The following is a 20,300-nucleotide window of genomic DNA, read 5'->3' as shown; positions in this document are numbered from 1 at the left end:
GCTATGCCGGACTGGACCCCATCGGAGGGGCAGTTTCAAGGGCCCTGTTGTTCAACATGCCTGTCCTTCAGCCAAAATGTCGGCAGTTTCGTGTTTCATCAAGTGGACGCGCCTCTGATCGGAGACTAGGATCCCAAAAAAAGATTCTCTAGCTCCGTAGGCGTTGCAATGGGGCTCTTCTCCATGTTTCATCTTTTCTAGATCGGCTAGGGTTCATCAGTCAATCTTTTTATATGCATCAGGCTTGGCTGTTTGAGACTCTGTCGATGTTCATTTAATATCCAAACATCCTCCTTCTGGATCATGCCTTTCTGAACGACTTGGTTAACAAGATATCGATTGCTTCATTCGTTTGTTACTCTTATGATAGATTGCTATTGGTGACAACACCTAGAGTCAACAACTTCACTATCATGTCTGCTGTCGACTCCACTCGCTTTCGGACAACGACGCCGCCGCGTCTTTCTCTTGAAGAATACATCGGCTCTGGACATAGTCGTCATGCCTCCAACTCTTCCGTCTATTCAAGCGAGTCATCTCCCTGGTCGACTATGACTGGAAATACCAGTCCTACCACCTCGCCAACCAGACATCATCATGGCCCTAAGCTATTGCCTAAGATCCGACCTCAAGATATCGTGATCGAGCCGGTGTCTGCCGGCGGGCCTATTCGTCACCCTCGGGTGCTGTCTAATACACGGAACCCGCCTGGATTTATCCCATACTCACCGGCACGGCCATCGATCGGCCGTCGCACGCGCGATGTCGTGGACCACTTGACATTGGCCTCTCCTATCTCGCCGGTGCCAATGGCTACACAGGGCAGCCTCTCTGCGCTGTCATCGCCTGTGACAATCACCCCTTCGTACAAGCGCAAGGCAGGCGGGGGTCACTCACGCTCGGTGTCGGCATCTGTCATCGATGTCGCGAGTTTGGCTGGATTTGGGTATCCCACATACCGAGAACTGCCAAAATATATGCCTCAAATGCATGCTCAGACGACCCCGACCACCCCAGTCACCCCAGTCACTCCAAACATCATGCCCTACTCATCATACTCCCAAAGAATGGGCCAGCATACTCCTGCAAGCACACAAACTCCATTGACAGTACCGACACCTCAATACAACTACCGCCAGGGATCGGCTGCCCAGAATTCACCAGCCTTACTCAGTCCCCATGAAGACCTGCCCCCACGGTCTACAACTCTACTGTCATACCTGACCCTACCAATCCAACCAATCAACTTAGTCCGCAACGTGAGCGTAGTTCCAACTCGCGGCCTACACGATTACTTTTGGTGGGACATCCGCAACTTGCGCAGCTGGAGCTCCTTCTCACTGGCGACATTCGACTCTCTGGACAGCCGACTAATCCAGCTCCTGAAGACGGAAATCCCAGCAGAGCTCACACCACACGTGCCCGTACCCTCGGCAAGCCTAGCGCCAGAGTCCGAGAACGATCTAGTGAGTCTAATCCGCGACCTCTACGCACCACGCATAAACGCCGCTCTCGCCGTCTCCCAAGGCAAAGACCACCTCCAACTCTACGCCGCCCCAGACGTCCGCAACACAGGCCACAAAAACCACGGCCACCCGCACTTCCTAGCAAACTACCTCTCAGACACCGAGCAAACAAGCGCGGGTCTCCCACGCGGCCGACTAGTCGGCATCGTGAAAAGCTTCGATCGTTGGAACACCGGCATGCGCAACGAAGCCCCCCACAGACGCGTAGAATACCTCAACGGACTCGCCCACCTCCAGCGTTGCATGCGCGAGCACTCCTGTCGCTACGGCTTCATAATCACCGAGATCGAGCTTGTCTGCGTGCGAGCAGGCTGCGACACCGGCGATGACGTCCCCTACTTCGGGTACCTAGAGATCGCGGCTTCAATCCCACTCAAAACAGCAGCCGGTGCTGGGAGAAGCGCGCACGCACATTCGCGCGATGCCCTGCTCGCAACGCCCATCAGCGAGCGTTCTTTCTCGTCGTCTTCTAGCTCGTCATTCCCCCCGCATCATGACTCTTCGGATCCGGAGCCAGCTGAGGATTCGTTACCGGCTATGACGGCGGGGCTGGGGTTGTATTTCTTGTTGATGCTTTCGAAGTCTGTGCCGCTTCCACATCAGCCTTCTGCTCACCTCAACGTTGGCGGACCTGGTGCGATGACTCGTCAGAGGATTCTGGCGGAGGCGAAGGATAAGTGGATTCCTGAGCCGCAAATTGGGGAGAGGAGGGATGCTAAGAGGGTGAGGGGGTGGGTTTGGCCTTTGGATCCTTGGCATCGGAGGGAAGGGGGGTGCGTCTAGGGCGAAGCCTGGGACGAAGAAGAAATGGCATAAATAAGTGTTTTTGTGTTGGGCGCAGGTTTGGAGGTTTTGGGGTTTTATGGGGTTTGGAGTTGGGAGGTTTGAGTATATTTCGTTTTCTCTTTTCTTTTTCGGTGGCTTTTTGTGTTTTGTTATTCCCCCTTGCAAATATTTTCTTTCTTATAATATAATTTCCTTGTCTTTATTTCTGTTCTAATATAGTAGAAATGAGGTAATGTGAGGCCTCCAGAGGTCTAACTTCATTTCAATCTCTTCTATGGCTATCCTGTCAATTTCTTTTCTCAATATAGTTGCAGCTTAGCTGAACACAGCTTCTGGTAGACATATCAATCCCTTTCTCAAATACCAAAATACACGTAGTATCCCAGCCACAATGACTTGTAAGAGGCGTCAACGCGCGGATTCCACAAAATGAACTGACTTTGCGAGATACCAGCTTTAGATACAGTCTTTACTAACGAACCTTTTTTTCACGCTGTGCTCCTTTCCTTTCGGGGGCTAATGGGGCGATGGTGATAAATGGGATTGTTGGCCCGTCCCGGAAAATCGCTACAAAAATGGACAAAATTCCGACAATTCAACCTCTCATTTATGAATTAGATGTCTAGCTAGCGTAGTTTTTGATTAATTGCGCTCGCCCTGCACAATTTTGGACAGAGACACCATGTTTTGGCGACCCTGTAGTGGCATGTCCCCCTGATTTGCTAGGAGAGCCTCACTGGCTGTTTGACCACCAATGCAGATGGAAGGATCGACTCCTTGACTTAATAAGTACACAAGATATGTGCCTTTTAGACCATTGTTCTTACTCCAATAAAGAGAATGATATTTTCCTTCTAACTCCAGGGGCTCTTTGTTATATGCTACGCACAGTGCATGCAAAGCTGTTGGTCCGTTCCCGGGCTCCATGCGGGCATTGATATTGGCCCCCGTCGCCAGGAGTCTCTCAATTGTGGCGCGGCCAATATCTCGGAGGGACTTGGTGCATATGTGTAAGCCCTTTTGTAGGACGTACTGACTCAACAGTATGGTAGGGTCGACCTTTAAATCCTCCAGGATATAAGTTAAGAGACCTTGCCACGCCGCCGAAACTTGGACAGGTAGGTCCGTATAAAACCCTTCTTGATAGTCGTAGTAAGCGAGGGACTCGGCAAGCGTCCCAATATCGGCCGCGTGTCGGAGCAGATACTGCACAGTCAGAAGAAAATCTGGACTCGTGGCCAATTTCATTAGTCCCCACTTCTCGAGGAGAAAGTCCAGGCACATATTGGAACGAATCCACCAAGGCGGTTTGGGATCTCCGCGTTTTGGAACGGGAATGGGCTGTTGAAGACGTGCCCCCCGACTAGCCAGAAATTCGAGTCCATCAACTGGATGCAAGGCATGAGTCGGTTTGTCCCAGTTGTGAATGGAGTCAACATAAACGAGCGCAGGACTCATGTATCGGTGGTTTCCCCATTCATTGTAGCATCTACTGAATATATGTTGCGTTAAATGGTTGACATCTGCACCATGGTGTAAGCACCGTTCGATCACGGCAGTCCCCTGGCTTGACATGTATGCTGCAGCGGCCATGATGGGAATATGCCAAGACTGAGTGAGGATATGGGTAACATGGGGTCCATGAATGATTCCTCCTCTCTCGATCAGGAGATCCAGGACATCTGTACGGGCCTTCCGAATTGCCACAGTCAGGGGAGTCACTAGTCGTTTGCAATAGAAGGAAAATATCTCATTGGGGTTGCCACCGCGGTCCAGTAAAAGACGCACCGGGTCTAGTGGAGAGATCGATGCCGATTGGGAGATTACCCTTAACAAAGGTATGGTAAAGGGGGGATGGTGTCGATAGTCTCCTACACGAAGCTGATGGTCAAGGCCGGCATCCAGATAGAGGCGCAGCAGAGCCCAATCGTGTGCGGGGCTGCAGATGCGGCTGATGAAGTGACGGATGACCCTCTTGTCCACATCAGGATGATCAAGACGTGCGCCGATATCAAGCAGACATCGAAAAGTCTCACTTTGTCCCTTGGTAGCTGCCATATGTAACGTAGGTATTCTGATGTAACATCCAGAAGAACCAGTGCTCACTTCGACCACACTAGGGGATGCACCTAAAGATACCAGGCGACGAATGGCTTGGGGATTTCCACGCGAGCACGCCCAGCTCATTGCGAGGTTCATGACATGTTCTCTGCCGTAGAAGACTGGGTCAAGCTGGTAGTATAGCTGTCTGTTTGTGGCTAATAGAGATGCCAAATCACGATCTCTCAAGTCCGATACAATCGCATCTAGCAGCTCAGCGGGAAGTTTGTCTAGCCGTGCTAGTGTATCCATGATCTTCTGATTATTTGACTGGGATAGATGGGATGTAGAAAAAGTGGCCAGATAGCATTAATAGAGTCGCTTGATGTGGCTTGTGGTAAAATATACACAGCCTACAAAAGTGGGTTTTGGCCCCTAATAACTAGCAGCTATACCGCTTCGTACACAGCCCTAAACTTCACTGGAGTAGCTCCTACCTCGGAATGTAATTTTGTCAATAAAAGATAAAACCCCCTACAAATCACTTTGGCAAATCCGATATTAGTCTCAAACATACGTTTTGTCGCCCCAGGCCACCCGAATTTTATCATGTACTTGGCTTTCTGGTCATCCGATATATATCGTAGATGGAGATGTCATCCAACCTACATAGTAAATAGCAGTAAATTTACACCCTCTAACTTGTGTAATGCCCAGGGATAATTCAATATCTTAGATAAGTCCAACCTCTGCCCAGCTGGAATGCAAGAAAATCTCACAACCCTCTGTAGTGTACATGTGGATCCAACACAAGGTTACGCCCGAAATATTCAAATATTAAATCTAACATGATCGACGATATCCCTAAGGTCCTCAAAGATTGAATCTAATAACCCATAGAATCCGTCATGTCAATTGTGGAGTATGAAGCTGTCCCTTTATGGGGTCATGCCCTAAGGACCTTGGGGACGAGTACCTCGATAGCTAACTCACGAGGACATTGTAGAAATAAAGCTATGCCAGTAGAGTACAAAAGAAAGGTATCAGTCCTATACTTGTACGTTCTTACAAATTTACTACTCTATTCAGCCCTGAAGTACTATTATAATTACAACGTCTTCATCACACAACATTACTCCAACCCTACTTCCCAGTTCTAAAATGTTCTCATCTCAATTACCAGAAGACCATGAAATCCGCGATGTAATAATCATTGGTGCAGGACCATGCGGCCTCGCCGTCGCCGCACGCCTAAGCGAAGAAACACCTTCAGCAGTATTCACAGACGAAGAACACCAGCGCTACCACTGGATCAAAAAACACAGCGGACGAATGAGCTTGGTTCAAGGCCGACACAGCAAGATCAACGGGGTGCCAGCTGCAAAATGGGATAGTGAACGCGGATGCCCTTGTCAAGATGACCGACAACGGCGCAGCTCGGCTGACTCCGGATCTTCTGTTCCATCGCTGTCATCCGCGTCATCAACATCGTCAATATCATCTATCTCAACTCTAGTTCTCGATGGCTCTGGGGATAAATGGATGCAGCGGTGGAACAATGCGTTCCGCACGCTGGAGATTAAACAGCTCCGCAGCCCGATGTTCTTCCATGTTGATCCCGGTGATCGAGATGGTATGTTGGCTTATACGCAGGAGAGTGGGAGAGATGCAGATTTATGGGAGATTCCCGGGTGTGTTGGGAAGGAGATGAGCAAGCATAAGAAGAAGAAGAGAAGGCAGGGCGGGAAGACCCAGTAAGTTGTGTCCTTGCGAATGTGGTTGAAACAGATCTCTAAACATTACATCCTTGCAAGCAGAACAATCGGAGCTGAGATTGACGAACGAGATCGAAAAGACTATTTCTCGCCTTCCACAGATCTCTTTTCGGTCTATTGTTCGTCGATTATCCAGCGGTATGGCTTGGATGAGCCCGGTCAAATCTTGCAGCGCGAGGCCACAGATCTCTCATATGATTATCTCTCCGATAGCTCAGACTCAAAGGTGTTCACTGTTACGACATCCACAGGAGAGAAGTTTTATAGTCGGGCTGTTGTCCTGGCCATTGGTCCTGGCGGAGCAAGTGTATCGAAAATTTATCCGTGGAAGCCCTCGACGGAGCAAGAAGGTGCTGCAGCATGTTGCCACAGCACGGAGATCAAATCGTTTCCCAGTCCCAATGTACGGGACAAAATCCAGCGGCGGCAGGAGACCAATGTTGTCGTTGTTGGAGGGGGCTGTCGTCAGCACAGATTGTCGATATGGCGGTTCGCAAGGGCGTAACGAAAGTGTGGTTTTTGATGCGGTCTGGCATGAAAGGTATGTATAACATCCCTGACAAGTACTGTTTTGGACAATGTCTCATTCAACCAATAGTCAAACACTTCGATATCAGTCTGCCCTGGATGGGGAAGTACAAGAACTGGGAGAAAGCAGCCTTCTGGTCCGCCGACACCGACGAAGGTATATAGAAGAAGTCCCCTAATCCGATCAAAATGCTAATACTAACATCCCCACCAGAGCGCCTTGAGATGCTCCAAACCGCCCGGAATGGTGGCAGCATTACACCACGCTACACGAAGATCGTGAAGCAACACGCAGCCCAAAACCGCGCCTCCATCCACCCATGCACAGAAATCAAAACACACGACTACAACCCAGCCACCCAGACTTGGACCCTGACAACCGACCCACCAATCCCAGAGCTCCCCGCAATCGACTACATCTACTTCGCAACCGGAGCGCGGGCGGACGTGCGCGAGATGCCGCTGCTCCGCGCAATGAACGATCAATACCCGATCGAGGTCAAGTCGGGTCTACCGTGTTTGACGAACGATCTGTCGTGGCGGGATGACGTGCCGTTATTCATGACAGGCCGCATGGCGTCTCTCCGGCTTGGGCCCGGGGCGCCGAATCTCGAGGGCGCGAGAGTGGGCGCGGAACGCGTTGCATGGGCCATGGAGGAGGTGTTACATAAGGGGACGGATGTTGGTGGGCAGTGTGAGGGGTTCTGTGGGCTTGGGAATCGGTATGCTTCGCTGCTTGGGAAGTGCGATGAATGATAATTTGTCTCACATCGCCGTGGCAGTGGGTGGTATCATAACGCACAATAGCATTGTTCTTTTGGGCTGCAGATCATGATTTTTGGGCGCTGTGACGAGGTGGTCGTAGATAGTGGGACTTGTGTGCTGGTAACATTGCCTGTTTGGGTGATTGAATCTTGCATTCCTCCCTTCATTCCGTGCATTTATGTCGTAGCCACCAGAGTTATCTTGAAACCAATCGAGGATCATCCGGGGAAGGCTGGAGGTTTGTTGGGTTGGAAGAATGTGGACGATCCCTTGCTCTGTATAACTTTGTGATATAAGCAGCTGGTATAGAGCATGACGAGGTTGAAGACTTGAGTCTATACGATTCGAATTCACTTTATCCACCAAGCCCGGCATTTGAGAGAGCTTACAAAATGACGATGAAGACAGATACAATGGAGAAGGAGCCACCGATGGAGGCATTCAAGCTCCTACCGAACAACACAAATCCGAACTGGATCAAAGACAGGGGGCTCCGTAAATTGAACATGGGTATTGTGTTCATGTTCTGCACTTCTTCTTCGGCTGGGTATATTGGAAATCTTGTGAACAGTTTGCTTGTGCTGCCTGAGTGTAATGTCTCCAACTTGATACTGTGAGGTTTATGCTGATCATGACATAGTTGGCACCATCATTGGCGGGCTGAATCCCAATATAGTTGGTTTGATAATTGCTGCCACTTCTCTAGGGGCGTTGGTCTCGTTCGCACCAGCCTCTTATATCGCCGATAGGTTCGGACGCAAGATATGTGTCTTCATTGGTTCCAGCATTATTATCGTGGGAGCGATCACCCAAACCGCAGTAAAAAGTCACTGGGCCTTTTTCGGCACGAGAATCCTGTCAGGTATCGGGATGGGAATCACCCAGACTGCAGCTCCTCTCCTGGCAACTGAGATCGCACACCCTCGACAGCGACAGACGGCCACCGCCCTCTACAATGCATCCTGGAATTTGGGCGCCATTAGCTCGGCAGCGGTTACGTATGCAGCCATAGGCATAGCAAACAGCTGGTCGTGGAGAGTTCCTTGTTTGCTACAAATAGCGTATCCGTCGTTCCAGATCCTAGGGCTGATCATGTTTGTGCCCGAAAGCCCGAGATGGCTTGTATCCAAGGGCAGAAAATATGAAGCCCTGGCTATTCTGGGGAAGTACCATGCGAATGGAGATACAGACGACGAGCTGGTCCAGTATGAGTACCGTTTGATATGCAGCACAATCACAGCCGAGATTACCGATACCAGGAATTGGAGCACTTTCTTCTCGTCAAGAGGCAATATGCACCGATTGACCATCTGTGTATTAGTCGGACTCATGCAGGAATGGGCTGGAAATGGTATGCACCTCACAGCGCCCTAAAGAACATCTTGTCATTAACAGTATCGCAGGCCTCCTATCCTACTACCTCGCGCCGATTCTCAAATCAGTGGGAATTACCAAGGCAGCTGACCAAGCAGCTGTGAACGTTAGCCTCAATGGCTGGAACTTCCTCCTTGCGGCAGCCGGTGCACTTGCATCGGAACGATACGGTCGCCGCATTCTATGGCTTGTTTCCACGGGGGCCATGATCATCTTCCTGTCCATGTCCACACTGGCCGCTGGTTTATTCGCCGAAAGACATCTTCCTGCTGCTGGAATAGCTGTGGTTCCACTCCTATTTCTCTTTTTTGGAGCATACGACATCGCTTATGCGCCTTTGTTCATCTCGTATCCAGCTGAAATCCTACCCTTCCAACTGCGTGCCAAGGGCATTGCTGTCACCCTTTCAGTGGATGCTGTGGCGTGTTTTTTTAACCAATATGTCAACCCAGTGGCGTTTACTGCGATTGCATGGAAGTATTATTGTGTCTTTCTTGGTTGTCTGGTAGTGTTCTTGGGTCTCATATACTTCCTCTTCCCCGAGACGAAAGGGCGATCTTTGGAAGAGGTTGCTATGATTTTTGACAAGGACGAGTTGGAGATTGACAGTAAAAAGACAGACAAGATAGACCTTGAACAAATATAATATGGCCATATTGGCCAATCAGAGCCTGGGTGATCTTGCTGATGTTGCGTTCCCCCACAGTTACAACGCGTCTCCAGTGCAACTTCGAAGGTTACCTCTCGTATATCGAAACTTTTGTTGATTATATATATATCTACTCTTTTGCTTCTAACAGGATAGGTCTTGTCAGAGTCAAGCCCATCAATTATTCGTCATATTTCTAGATCCATCGCTACAAAGCTCCAAATTATTCCCCGCATTCTCAATAATTCTACCACCAACATGAAAGAGCCAATTCCACCTCCCCCGGATACTATTCCCACCTCCTCGTCTTCATCACCGAAGCAACTACGCTTTCTCGTCATTGGGGGCGGCTCTCGCGGAAACGCCTACGCTCGCGCCGTCACAACTGTAACACCGGGTGTAATCCACGCAGTCGCCGAGCCCCATGCCTTCAAACGGCGCGAATTCGGACGGAAATACATATGGGGCGTATCCCAATCTCCCAAAGAGGGCCAGGAATTCACCGATTGGCGCGACTGGATGCAGTGGGAACTCGAGCGACGAAAGCGGGCAACCCAACCCAACGACGAGAACACAACAGAGACAACCCCAACTCCCGTGGGCGTAGACGGAGTCTTCATCTGCACACTAGACGAAACACACGTCGAGATCCTACAAGCCCTCGCCCCGCTCCAGCTACACATTCTCTGCGAGAAGCCACTAGCCCTCTCGCTCGACGACTGTCTAACAGCATACCGAGCCCTCCAACCACCAGAAGGCCCAAATAACATCCCCCAACCTCCAAAGAACATATTCTCAATCGGCCATGTCCTCCGCTACAGCCCACATAACATCCTCCTCCGCAAACTCCTCCTCACAGACCGCGTAATCGGCGACATAGTCTCCTTAGAACACTGTGAGCCGGTAGGCTGGTGGCACTTCTCGCACAGCTACGTCCGGGGCAACTGGCGACGCGCAACACCCGCAGGCGACGGCTCCCTCCTCACAAAATCCTGCCATGACATCGACTTCATCCTATGCCTCCTCTGCTCCCCGCCCTCACCCGAAACATCATCAAAAGAAGACCACAAGCCACACTTCCCGCGCTCGATCTCCTCCGCCGGCACGATGACGCAGTTCCGTCAAAAGCGCAAGCCCGTCGCCGCAGGCGACGCTACAAACTGTCTCTCCTGTCCCGCTGAACGTGACTGTAACTACAGCGCGGTTAAAATCTATAACGAACGCCATCTCGCGACGGGTCACACAAGTTGGCCGGTTAAAATTGTTTGCCCGGATATCGAAGATGTGTTCCGGACGCAAGGCGGCAAGGCTGCCGAGTCATTGCTGCTCTCCAGTCTTGGCGAGGACTATGATCGGGATACGATGTCGGACTCGGATATTGCTGCGCGGCCTTGGTACGGGCGGTGCGTCTACGAAGCCGATAATGATGTCTGTGACGATCAGGTTGTGACGTTTGTTTGGGATGATGAGGAGGCGGCGCCGCATCGGCTTGCTAAAACGGCCAGTTTCCATATGATTGCGCCCACGGAGAAACAATGTGAGCGTCGGGGTCGGGTGTATGGTACGACTGGTGAGGTTTCGTATGATAGTAGCACGATTTCTGTTTATGATTTTGCTACGGGGAAGACATCTGTTTTTGATGTGCCGAAGCCCCCGCCAGGGCAGAACGAGTCGCATGGCGGTGGGGACTTTGGACTTGCGAGGCAGTTTGTTAGTGCTGTTGAGGCTGTTGAGGGGGGATTGGATGTTGAGACGGCACAAGCCAGGTTTGTCGGGTGTTCGCTTGAGGAGGCGGTGCGGAGTCATGCTGTCGTTTTTGCGGCCGAGGAGGCGAGGAGGGAGGAGAGGGTTGTTAAGTGGGAGAGCTGGTGGGAGGAGAAGCTGAAGGTTTCTGCTGCTGCGTGGAAGGCATAATTAGGTGGAAGGGTTTGATGATTTACGATTCTACGATGCTACGATTCTATGATATTTTGTGTTTACTGGTCACGCATGTACTTCATCGGCTTCACAGATCTGGAGGTCCAAATTTAAGACAAGTCAGGCTTGGATTATGCTAAAGACGCAGTTTATATCTCATGCCAACGTATAATCTTTTGAACTTGATCCTGCTTTTTCGATCATCATTCTTCTCGTGTTCAGATATAACTGCAAGACAATTAAAAGGTGATCCCCATCCAGCAGGTTCCACATTAACCCTAACAACCTAACCAAACTTAGGTCTTAACGTCAGGCTCCTCGCGGCCAACATACTCCTTGAACTTGAGGAGAGAAAGGGCCAGCGAGATGTTATCAGCCAGGTACTCCTGAGCAGTGAGACCGAACTTGGACTTGTCGGCCTCGTAGCGCTCAACGTACAGACGGATAGTAGCACCGCTGCTGCCGGTGCCGGACAGACGAACGACCATGCGGCTGCCATCATCGAACTTGGCGTACAGGCCCTGGTTCTTGGAGACGCTACCGTCGAGGTCGGTGTAGGAGAAGTTGCCAGCATCGGTGACCTTGCGGCCGGCGATCTCGGAGCCAATGAAGGTGTCGCGGTTGGCGACCAGGTCGGACAGAGTGCCGACGACCTTGTTTGCGCCCTCGCTGTCTACGTTCTCGAAGTCGTAGCGTGTGAAGAAGGTACGGCCGTAGGTCTGCCAGAACTCGTTCTGAATGGAGCCGATGCTGGGGGTCTCGTTGGGCTTTTGCTTGGCGACACCAGCAATGATGTTCAACCAGGCGACAACGGCCCACAGACCGTCCTTCTCGCGGATGTGGTTGCTGCCCGTGCCGAAGCTCTCTTCGCCACAGATCGACATCTTCTTCTCGTCGAACAGGTTGCAGAAGAACTTCCAGCCGGTAGGCACCTCGTAGCTCTGCAGGCCTTGGGCCTTGGCCACGCGGTCTACGGCTCCGGAGGTGGGCATGGAGCGGGCCAGGCCGTAAACACCCTGCTTCTGGAAGTAGGGAATGAGCTTGGCGTGGTGGGCAATGATGGCCAAGCTGTCACCGGGGGAAACGAAGCTGTTGGCACCGTAGATCATGTTACGGTCACCGTCACCATCACTAGCGGCACCGAAGTGCACGCCGTTCGCGTCAACGGCCTCGACGAGCTCATGAGCGTACACGAGGTTGGGGTCGGGGTGACCGCCGCCAAAGTCCGGCTTGGGCTGGCAGTTCATTGTGCTGCTGGTGGGCAGACCGAGCTCCTTGACGAAGATATCCACGCCGTAGGGTCCGGTCACACCGTGCATGCCGTCGAAAAGGACCTTGAAGTCCTTGTGGGAGCTAAGGAACTCCTTGATCAAATCGAAATCGAAGATCTCCTTCATCATGGTCACGTAGTCGGCAGTGGAGTGAACGATCTCAACCTCTAGGGGGCCGTAGTTCTTAGTACCGATGGTAGAGGTATCGACATCGGGAACATCGAGGTATTTGTAGGAGGTGAGGGTCTTCGCGGTCTCGAAGATCTTGTTGGTAACGCCCTCGGGAGCGGGGGCACCATTGGCCAAGTTGTACTTGATACCGAAGTCGTTCTCGGGGCCTGGGGGTACCTGGTCAGTCTCCACCAGATATTGTTATTGATCATCACTTACCACCGGGGTTGTGACTGGCAGTCAAGAGGATACCACCAGTTGCCTTTCTCACGCGAATGAGGTTGCTAGCAGCCGGGGTGCTCATAATGCCATGCTGTCCAACCAATAGCTTCTTCACGCCATAAGCGGCACTGATCTTTGCAATCTTGGAGATGACCTCAGGGTTGTAGTAACGGCCATCGCCACCAATGACGAGGAAGGAGCCCTCAACGCCCTCGGGAATTGACAGAAGAATGCTAGTAATGAAGGATTCGGAGTAGTTGTCCTGCTGGAAGACCTTGACCTTCTTGCGGAGGCCGGAGCTGCGAGCAAGTTAGCTAGCAGTTCAATTGCGGGGCAACGAGCAAACGTACGTTCCAGGCTTCTGGTCAGTGAAGGGCTGGATGGAGACCGTTTGGACGGACATGATGCAATAATAGAGGGAAAGAGGGTAGTAAGGAGTAGAGAAGAAGAAGGGGGGGGAGAAGTTTAAGAAGTTCACCGACTTGTTGAGCTCCACGGGGAGGGGCCAATCTTTGGCGTCATGTGTTTATCATCCCACTAGTACACTTGTACTTTGCCACAATATGTAACTAGTAATTTAAATCTGTGCTCTGTATAGCTCAACGATCTCTCTGATTTGTTCTATTCAGTCCAATCTACAAGTTATCTGCCAACTCTTTCGAATTGTCCCAGATCATTCCCGTGAGGGAATCAAAATAGTTACTCTTGTACAACATTTCTTCCGAAGTATATTGTACATGTACCTAGTGTACATTGCATGGTATATTCTCACCCTAGGGAAAGATAATTAAGACCAATTTCAACATGCAGAGTTTTAAACTACCTCTCAGACCCATGTCTCAGAGTAACAGAAACAAGTAAGCCACCATATTCAGCCACACCATCACCCAAACAGCTTCTCCTTGTAAAACCGGATCTCCTCAATACTTTCAAGAATATCATCCCTAGCAAGATGAACCTCCCGCTTAGCCGGGACCTGTTCAAGCATCTGATCACTGCCCCACCTCCGCGCTGCTTCTTTCAAGGAACTAACATCTAGAATGCGATAATGCAGATGATCCAACACCTGCGAGTACGGCGCACAAGCAAGGAAAGCCTTATCCGCGTGAACACTATTTCCCGCGAGCAGGGCGGTGCGCGGGACCGGGACATGCTGACGGATGTAGGCGAGGAGAGACTCTGCGGCGGTGGAGGGGGAGGTGGTCGAGGCGCGCACGGCGGCGGTGAGGCCCGTGCGTCCGTGTGTGTCGATGCACCACTGCGACATCGCGTCGAGGGTGGAGTCTGGGACGTTGATGACCGCTTCAAAGCCGGTCGGTTCGAGGAGGTTTAATTGGGCGTCTGTGATAAAACAGCAGATCTGGAGGATTTTGTCGGTTTCTGGGTCCAGGCCTGTCATCTTGTGGAAGAGGTTAGTGGTTGGGAATTGCGAAACGCGTTGTAGGGGAATTTATATCGGAGGTGGGGTGTTTGGACATACCTCACAGTCGATCCAGACCAAAGGGTCTGTTGAGCGTTCGAGCGGCATGGTGGATTTGTGGCGGATGGGGGTTATTCTGGGCTGCTGAAGCTGTTAATGATCTGAGGTTCAATTGGGGCTGGGCGGAATATCTCACTTGGTGGAGAAAGCCGGGCTGGGCCAGAACACTGCGTAATGCAGATGCAGGTAGAAAGATACTTCTCAGCATGGATGTGTAGTCGATGAGTTTAAAATTGGTATATTGTTTTGAGCTATAGTTTTCAGGGTTTCGAAGCTTATCGGGGTTTAAGCCGCTTCAGCCAATGCTTGACAAAGGTAGTCAGACTGACCCCGGGACCCTTTGAAATGTACCTACTACAACGTATACAATTACGATCTTTCCACCTAGGTTTACTTTTAGATTAAAATTCATAACCAGGCTGCCCTCATGGGTGCAGCAAATGTATTTCTCCTTCAACATGTTCCCTGTATTGTAGGTAGTGGACATAACGGCGTAATTGTAGAAAAGCATGACTATTTGGAGGACCCGGTAAATGGCAAAGAGGATCCCACCAACTCGCAAAATCCTAATTGATCCATAGGATCACAGCAAAAACAACCAGTGCTTTCCAAAGCGAAGAGTAGTGGCCTATCAGGCCCAATGGCTCAAACGAGACATCGAGATCAGACCACCCAGAAGTAACCTATTTTCAACCACGGCAGGCTTACAACTCCTCATCGTTTGCTGGGGGTCCAGCAGGCATGTGAGGTGTAAGACTGAATCCATCTCCGAATGGCTTTGGGCTGGTAAAGGTAGATTCCGTAGGAGCGGAAGAGCCCAGAACTTCATTGATTCGACCGGACGACTCCGCGATCCGGCGTCGAAGGGCATTCTCATCTGCAGTCGAGACACTCGCCCGCTGTTTCTTCAGCGGACTACCGAATAGACCGTCTTCTGGTTCGGCAGATAGCTGAGACGGCTCGGAGGGCCCACCTGCAGATCCAGTTACGGCAACCTTTGGCGGGGTCACTGAGCGTTCATTTGCAGGAGGCGTGGATCCAGATCCAGAAACCGGGGTATCAACGGAGTCGCCAACACTGTCTCCAGGTGGTTCTGCGGAGTGTTGACGCTTGAGCTGTAGGATTGTTAACAAAGAACTGATATAATGTTAGAATTGTACCTACTCGAATCTTCCGCAGGCTCTCCGCCAGCTCTCCCTGGCGTTGAATGTCATCTGGAGACAAGAACCGATCGTCGTCCTTGGCTTCTTCGTCGTCTGCCTTGCCAAGTATGGGGTTATCGGTGTCGTCGTCATCGCTGTCCATGTCATCGGCGCTCTTTTTGCCCTTCTGCGGTTTGGCTTCGCTGTCCCGGAAATTAAGGAATCCAACAGAGCCCCCGGGCTTGATAGGGCCGAGGTTTGCGAAATCGGCTTGTAAGGACTTGCGCTTAGTGGCAGCAGGCGTCTCTGGCACCTTGGAATCTTTCAAGATACCCATCTTCTGCAATTGACCTATGTTCATTGAGAGTTAGAAACGATTCCCATCAAAACGTGATCCAGAAAATACTCACGTTCACCACGGTACATGAAGGTGAAGACAGCGTATGGTTTATCACTCGGGTCAATACCAGTAACAGTCTGCGTACTAATGGTCTTCGGGTCGAGTGACTTTGGCTTCGCGAAACTTGTAGTATGGTCAACATCGGCGTCTCCTCCGCCGCTGTTATCCTGACCACCTTCCTCATCGTCGTGAGCATCAAATTGCGGGGAGTACTCTCCCCGCTTGATTTCTCCTGACGCCAAAACTCGGAACAAAGCAACCTTAATCTGGCCCGCTGTCTCGGGGATTGGATCATCGTCGTCAGAGTCGGAAGAGAGGTCATCGTCTGAAACATCCTCAAGAGGCGACTTCTCATCATTTCCGTATCGCATAATAGTCTTGGACTTGGCAGGATGGCTGTCCTCCATTTCCATGGCGGTCAGATCCTCCTCAGCGGCGCGCTTCGCACGTCGCTTCTCCATCTTCTGCCGCCTGCGCTCAATCTTGGCCGCCGCATCCTTGCCTTCCAGGTCCAATCCATTGAGCCAGCGCTCTAGTCCGACCTCGCGGAACAAGAATTCACGCTCGGCGATTCCCCCGCCTTCGCTATCCGGAACGCTGACCCAACGTGAATTTACCCATGTCTCCTCTCCGCGTCGCAGTAGTGTAGCCACCTCCTCCTTCTGTCTTCCGTCGAAGTAGATGTATGCGGCTACGGTCTCGTTCACTGAGTTTGTCAAGCCCTGGTATGGTGCGACCGCCCCGGCGATTTGACCGGGCTCACCGGGCAATTTACCCACGACTTTTGGTTTGGGCGAAGGGCACTCCGCTGTCGGCTTTGGGGTCGAATACGGAACATCTTGTTCGGGGTTTAGGAGGGTGACGGAAATGGCGAAGGTTGATTGCTCCGCTTTACCGGTCCCAGATTCGGGAATTTTGGGTGGCGGAACAGGAATAAAACAACCTATGCGCGAAGCTCGAGAATGGCGTTGAATGGAATATTCGGAGATCGGGCCATCGGGTGTGTGAATGCTCACGGCAAGCCCTTTGAAGCAGGGCATGGTGGGAAAGGGTTAAGTGGGATATGGAGGTTGCACTGTGGGGAGAAGAGTCCAGCGAAGGCGCAGGGTCAGATCTGCCCCGCAACTAAGACAAGAAATACTTCGAGCAAAAACACAAGAAAAGTGACGCCAAATTGAGGATAGGCGAACTTCGTATTTTTTTCCCCTGCTTGGGTGTTGAGAGAATAAGCTATAGGTGGGAGGCGGTCAAGGTAGTGGGTTCGATTCACCCAGCAGCCCACAGCAGTTCCTCGAGCTCCACTGCAGCTGCTGGTGTGTTTGATTCTGGGTTTCAAAAAGGAGGGTCACGATGACGGGGGGCAGTTCCTAGATTTTCTTGGGATTGGGTCGAAATATACGACACTGAGGTTTCATGGACTCAAAGCTCAAACACTGTAATGCGAACAGAATGAATGGAAGTAAGAAAAGTAGACCTGAGCTGTCTTAAGGGAAAAGGTGAGGGGCGGGAGTGGACCAAAACATGAGCGTTGCCATCCCCCGAACTTCCACGTGATACACTTATTAAAGCCTATAGTAGGCTCTAGCATACCTACATAGAAGACATTTATAGTTATTTATGATTTACCCCATGACATTTACCTGGTGATCCATCATTTGCTATTCTTCCCTAAATATACAAATATAAATGATCCCCAAAGATCCCCCAATGTGGTTGTGATCATATCTCCGCATCAGCTGATCTAGCAACCATGGATTCTGTTGTGGAGCACTTTACCTTCTTTTCTATACATTTTGAGAGAAGTTTACTCTTCTGATATCTAGGTCATTGTGATAAATTTCATTAGATTCAATATCCATAATGATCCATTACTTGAATATCCAAAAATCCAAAAATCAGACACTGTCGGTTCTAACACGGAAACAAAAAAAACCATAGGATCCAAAAGCCAGTCCATCAGACCAACCTAGGATTTCACATGATCAGAGACAACAACCTCGTTACCACTTGCGACATGGTCAAACTGGTAGAGAGGCTCCAACTTAACATTCCGGCGGAAAATGTAGCGTTTGAACCAGTACGGCAGCGCTTTGGTGACTTGATACTTCATGTGGACCCGAGTAGGAACAGCAAAGATATAATCCAGCTCTTCAAGAGTGCGCTGCTTGGTTTCGGGAACCCAGAGGAAAATCATGACCATTGCAGTCACGTTCAAGCCACTAAGTTGAATCATTAGAGTTTCTGATGAGAAACTTATCAAGTGGATAGAAAGACTTACGCGTAAAAGCCGAATGCTCCAGTGGCAGTCATTGCACTCAACATCTTGGGGAATGTGATAGAAAGCACAGCAGCCCAACCTAGGCAGGTTGCCACGGCCCAGGACATGCCAACCTCTGATATCAATGTTAATTTTAGAAACTATGTCAATCCAAAAGGAGAAGCCAAAAGTGAAAAGCATACCTCGATGGGAAAGAGGGAATACCTCCGCCGAATATGTGAACGGCACGGGCCCTTCACCAGGCGAGTAGAATGCGGCGAATAGGAAGACGAAGAAAGCGATCGAAGCCAGGTGACCAGTACCCTCAGGAGTCCAGAAGCAGAACGCAGCGCCCAGCAAAGTCCATGCCATCTGCGGGAAAGTGAACAACAATAGAGTCCGACGACCATACGTATCGATAGTCCAGATAGCAGGGAAGGCGAACACAAAGTTAACCAAGCCGAATCCCCAGGAAGCAAACAAAGCCTGTGTATCATTGGCGCCGGCGTTTTTGAAGACGGTTGACGAGTAAAAGGCAACGATATTGATGCCGCACATCTGCTGGGCGATCATGACAACGAACGAAGCAAGAGTAGCACGGCGGACGCGAGGAATAGTGAAGAGCTCAATGAAGCGGGTGACATAGTTACTCTTGCCAATTAGGTCCATCTCAATCTTGATCTGGGCATGGATATAGTAAAGGTCACGAGCAGCTTGCAAAGGTGTGTTACGGAGACGGCACAGAGACTGGTATGCCTTGCCCATCTCGCCCCGTCGAATGTACCAGCGAGGCGATTCTGGGCAAAAGTAAACACCGAATAGAAGAGGGATAGCCGGGATAAAGGCCGATCCCAGCTGTAGACGCCAGGATATTTTACCAGTATCCTTGACAGCAAGGTTGGCACTGAATCCAAGGAAAATGCCAAAAGCGGTCCAGAGCTGCCAGGACATGACTAGACCACCGCGGATAACAGCAGGAGTATTTTCGGCGCAAAAGATTGGGATTGTCGAGGCCTTGAGACCCATTCCAATGCCCAGGAGAAGACGGACCACAAACAACTGTACCCAGCTCTGGGTCACTGCAGAGCCAATGGGGGTAAGGACACAGAAGATAGATGAGATGAAAATTGTACCGCGCCGGCCTAGGATCCGGTTGCATGGGTCCGAAAGCCAGCATCCAAGGCACGCACTGGCAATGTAGGGAGCAGCATTAACGATGCCGACGAGCCACAGGTTTCGATCGGCGTGAGCGCTCTTCGTGGGATCTTCTGAGATACCAAAAGCATCAGGGAACGACAGGTTAGCACCATTAGATCCAGTCTGATCCCATCCTCTATATTGATGTTAGGAGTGTACCCAAAGCGTTCTGGGAGCATTACATACTGCACGGCTGCGCCGATAGAGCAAAGGATAATGGTGAAGTAAAGTGATCTAGGCTGACGCCACTTGTGGAGCACTTCGTCACGGAGGGCAGTGAGCTCCAACTCGGTCAAGTCTGACACTGTCTCAAATTCGGTAGGATTACGCGCAACTAGCGCTCCCTTTTTCAACTGGGGTAGAATGTCTGTCACGTCGTACTCCTCGGCAAACTCTTCCACGTTGCGGAGCACCTGGTTCTTGGTCAAGTCGGCCAAAGGGTTCTTGATCCTGCATGGTGTTAGGGCACTGAGAGGAATATATGCCCGGTGCATTTGCATTAGATCCACGAGTGAAGCTTACTTGGCGGATAAATTGTTGTGGAGGTCAACTTGCTCAAAGTAGCCCTTCTCGGCGCTGTTTTGATCATCGCTGGAACTATATTAAATCGAGATGAGCATCAGAAAACGACCAGGAAGGGTGTAAAACTCACCGCTGCCCAGAGTCTATCTCAGTAATATCCTCTTTATCCATTCTGAAGTCTGTCTAGTTTAATAGGGGCCAAGGAATAAACTAGAGCTGTGGGCTTAGCTGAATCTTATGTGGGAAAGAGAAAAGAGAAAGGTTGATGGAGAGGAAGA

The 20,300-nt window shown here is 50.8% G+C and overlaps 9 protein-coding genes across 9 annotated transcripts; 4 read left to right on the top strand and 5 right to left on the bottom strand.

The window, feature by feature from the left end:
* Window positions 1–413: 413 nt before the first annotated feature.
* N7517_002503 (uncharacterized protein) lies at window positions 414–2,309 on the top strand (the record flags this gene model as incomplete). The annotated part of the gene is made up of 1 exon (XM_056720233.1): window positions 414–2,309. The coding sequence occupies one exon, from the start codon at window positions 414–416 to the stop codon at window positions 2,307–2,309; it is 1,896 nt and encodes a 631-aa protein (XP_056584368.1).
* A 645-nt stretch (window positions 2,310–2,954) lies between these two features.
* Window positions 2,955–4,664, bottom strand: N7517_002502 (uncharacterized protein; the record flags this gene model as incomplete). Its single annotated transcript, XM_056720232.1, has 1 exon — window positions 2,955–4,664. One exon carries the CDS (start codon window positions 4,662–4,664, stop codon window positions 2,955–2,957), a length of 1,710 nt encoding a protein of 569 aa, XP_056584367.1.
* Window positions 4,665–5,513: 849 nt separating this feature from the next.
* N7517_002501 (FAD binding domain protein) lies at window positions 5,514–7,411 on the top strand (the record flags this gene model as incomplete). The annotated part of the gene is made up of 5 exons (XM_056720231.1): window positions 5,514–6,106; window positions 6,170–6,530; window positions 6,602–6,668; window positions 6,726–6,812; window positions 6,870–7,411. 5 exons carry the CDS (start codon window positions 5,514–5,516, stop codon window positions 7,409–7,411), a joined length of 1,650 nt encoding a protein of 549 aa, XP_056584366.1.
* A 401-nt stretch (window positions 7,412–7,812) lies between these two features.
* N7517_002500 (uncharacterized protein) lies at window positions 7,813–9,440 on the top strand (the record flags this gene model as incomplete). Its single annotated transcript, XM_056720230.1, has 3 exons — window positions 7,813–8,011; window positions 8,061–8,771; window positions 8,824–9,440. 3 exons carry the CDS (start codon window positions 7,813–7,815, stop codon window positions 9,438–9,440), a joined length of 1,527 nt encoding a protein of 508 aa, XP_056584365.1.
* A 261-nt stretch (window positions 9,441–9,701) lies between these two features.
* Window positions 9,702–11,357, top strand: N7517_002499 (Gfo/Idh/MocA family protein; the record flags this gene model as incomplete). The annotated part of the gene is made up of 1 exon (XM_056720229.1): window positions 9,702–11,357. The coding sequence occupies one exon, from the start codon at window positions 9,702–9,704 to the stop codon at window positions 11,355–11,357; it is 1,656 nt and encodes a 551-aa protein (XP_056584364.1).
* A 299-nt stretch (window positions 11,358–11,656) lies between these two features.
* pgmA (phosphoglucomutase PGM2) lies at window positions 11,657–13,427 on the bottom strand (the record flags this gene model as incomplete). Its single annotated transcript, XM_056720228.1, has 3 exons — window positions 11,657–12,969; window positions 13,022–13,323; window positions 13,375–13,427. The coding sequence occupies 3 exons, from the start codon at window positions 13,425–13,427 to the stop codon at window positions 11,657–11,659; spliced, it is 1,668 nt and encodes a 555-aa protein (XP_056584363.1).
* Window positions 13,428–13,907: 480 nt separating this feature from the next.
* On the bottom strand, window positions 13,908–14,552 carry N7517_002497 (oligoribonuclease; the record flags this gene model as incomplete). The annotated part of the gene is made up of 2 exons (XM_056720227.1): window positions 13,908–14,423; window positions 14,505–14,552. The coding sequence occupies 2 exons, from the start codon at window positions 14,550–14,552 to the stop codon at window positions 13,908–13,910; spliced, it is 564 nt and encodes a 187-aa protein (XP_056584362.1).
* Window positions 14,553–15,208: 656 nt separating this feature from the next.
* On the bottom strand, window positions 15,209–17,086 carry N7517_002496 (uncharacterized protein; the record flags this gene model as incomplete). Its single annotated transcript, XM_056720226.1, has 3 exons — window positions 15,209–15,619; window positions 15,669–15,997; window positions 16,057–17,086. 3 exons carry the CDS (start codon window positions 17,084–17,086, stop codon window positions 15,209–15,211), a joined length of 1,770 nt encoding a protein of 589 aa, XP_056584361.1.
* Window positions 17,087–18,012: 926 nt separating this feature from the next.
* Window positions 18,013–20,193, bottom strand: N7517_002495 (Major facilitator superfamily domain general substrate transporter; the record flags this gene model as incomplete). The annotated part of the gene is made up of 6 exons (XM_056720225.1): window positions 18,013–18,265; window positions 18,325–18,439; window positions 18,507–19,636; window positions 19,687–19,950; window positions 20,023–20,097; window positions 20,153–20,193. 6 exons carry the CDS (start codon window positions 20,191–20,193, stop codon window positions 18,013–18,015), a joined length of 1,878 nt encoding a protein of 625 aa, XP_056584360.1.
* Between the last annotated feature and the right edge of the window lie 107 nt (window positions 20,194–20,300).

Source organism: Penicillium concentricum (assembly GCF_028827145.1).
Source record: "Penicillium concentricum strain IBT 3081 chromosome Unknown utg000001l_segment0_segment0, whole genome shotgun sequence".
NCBI lineage: Eukaryota > Fungi > Ascomycota > Eurotiomycetes > Eurotiales > Aspergillaceae > Penicillium > Penicillium concentricum.
This window is presented reverse-complemented; position numbering and strand designations above follow the sequence as displayed.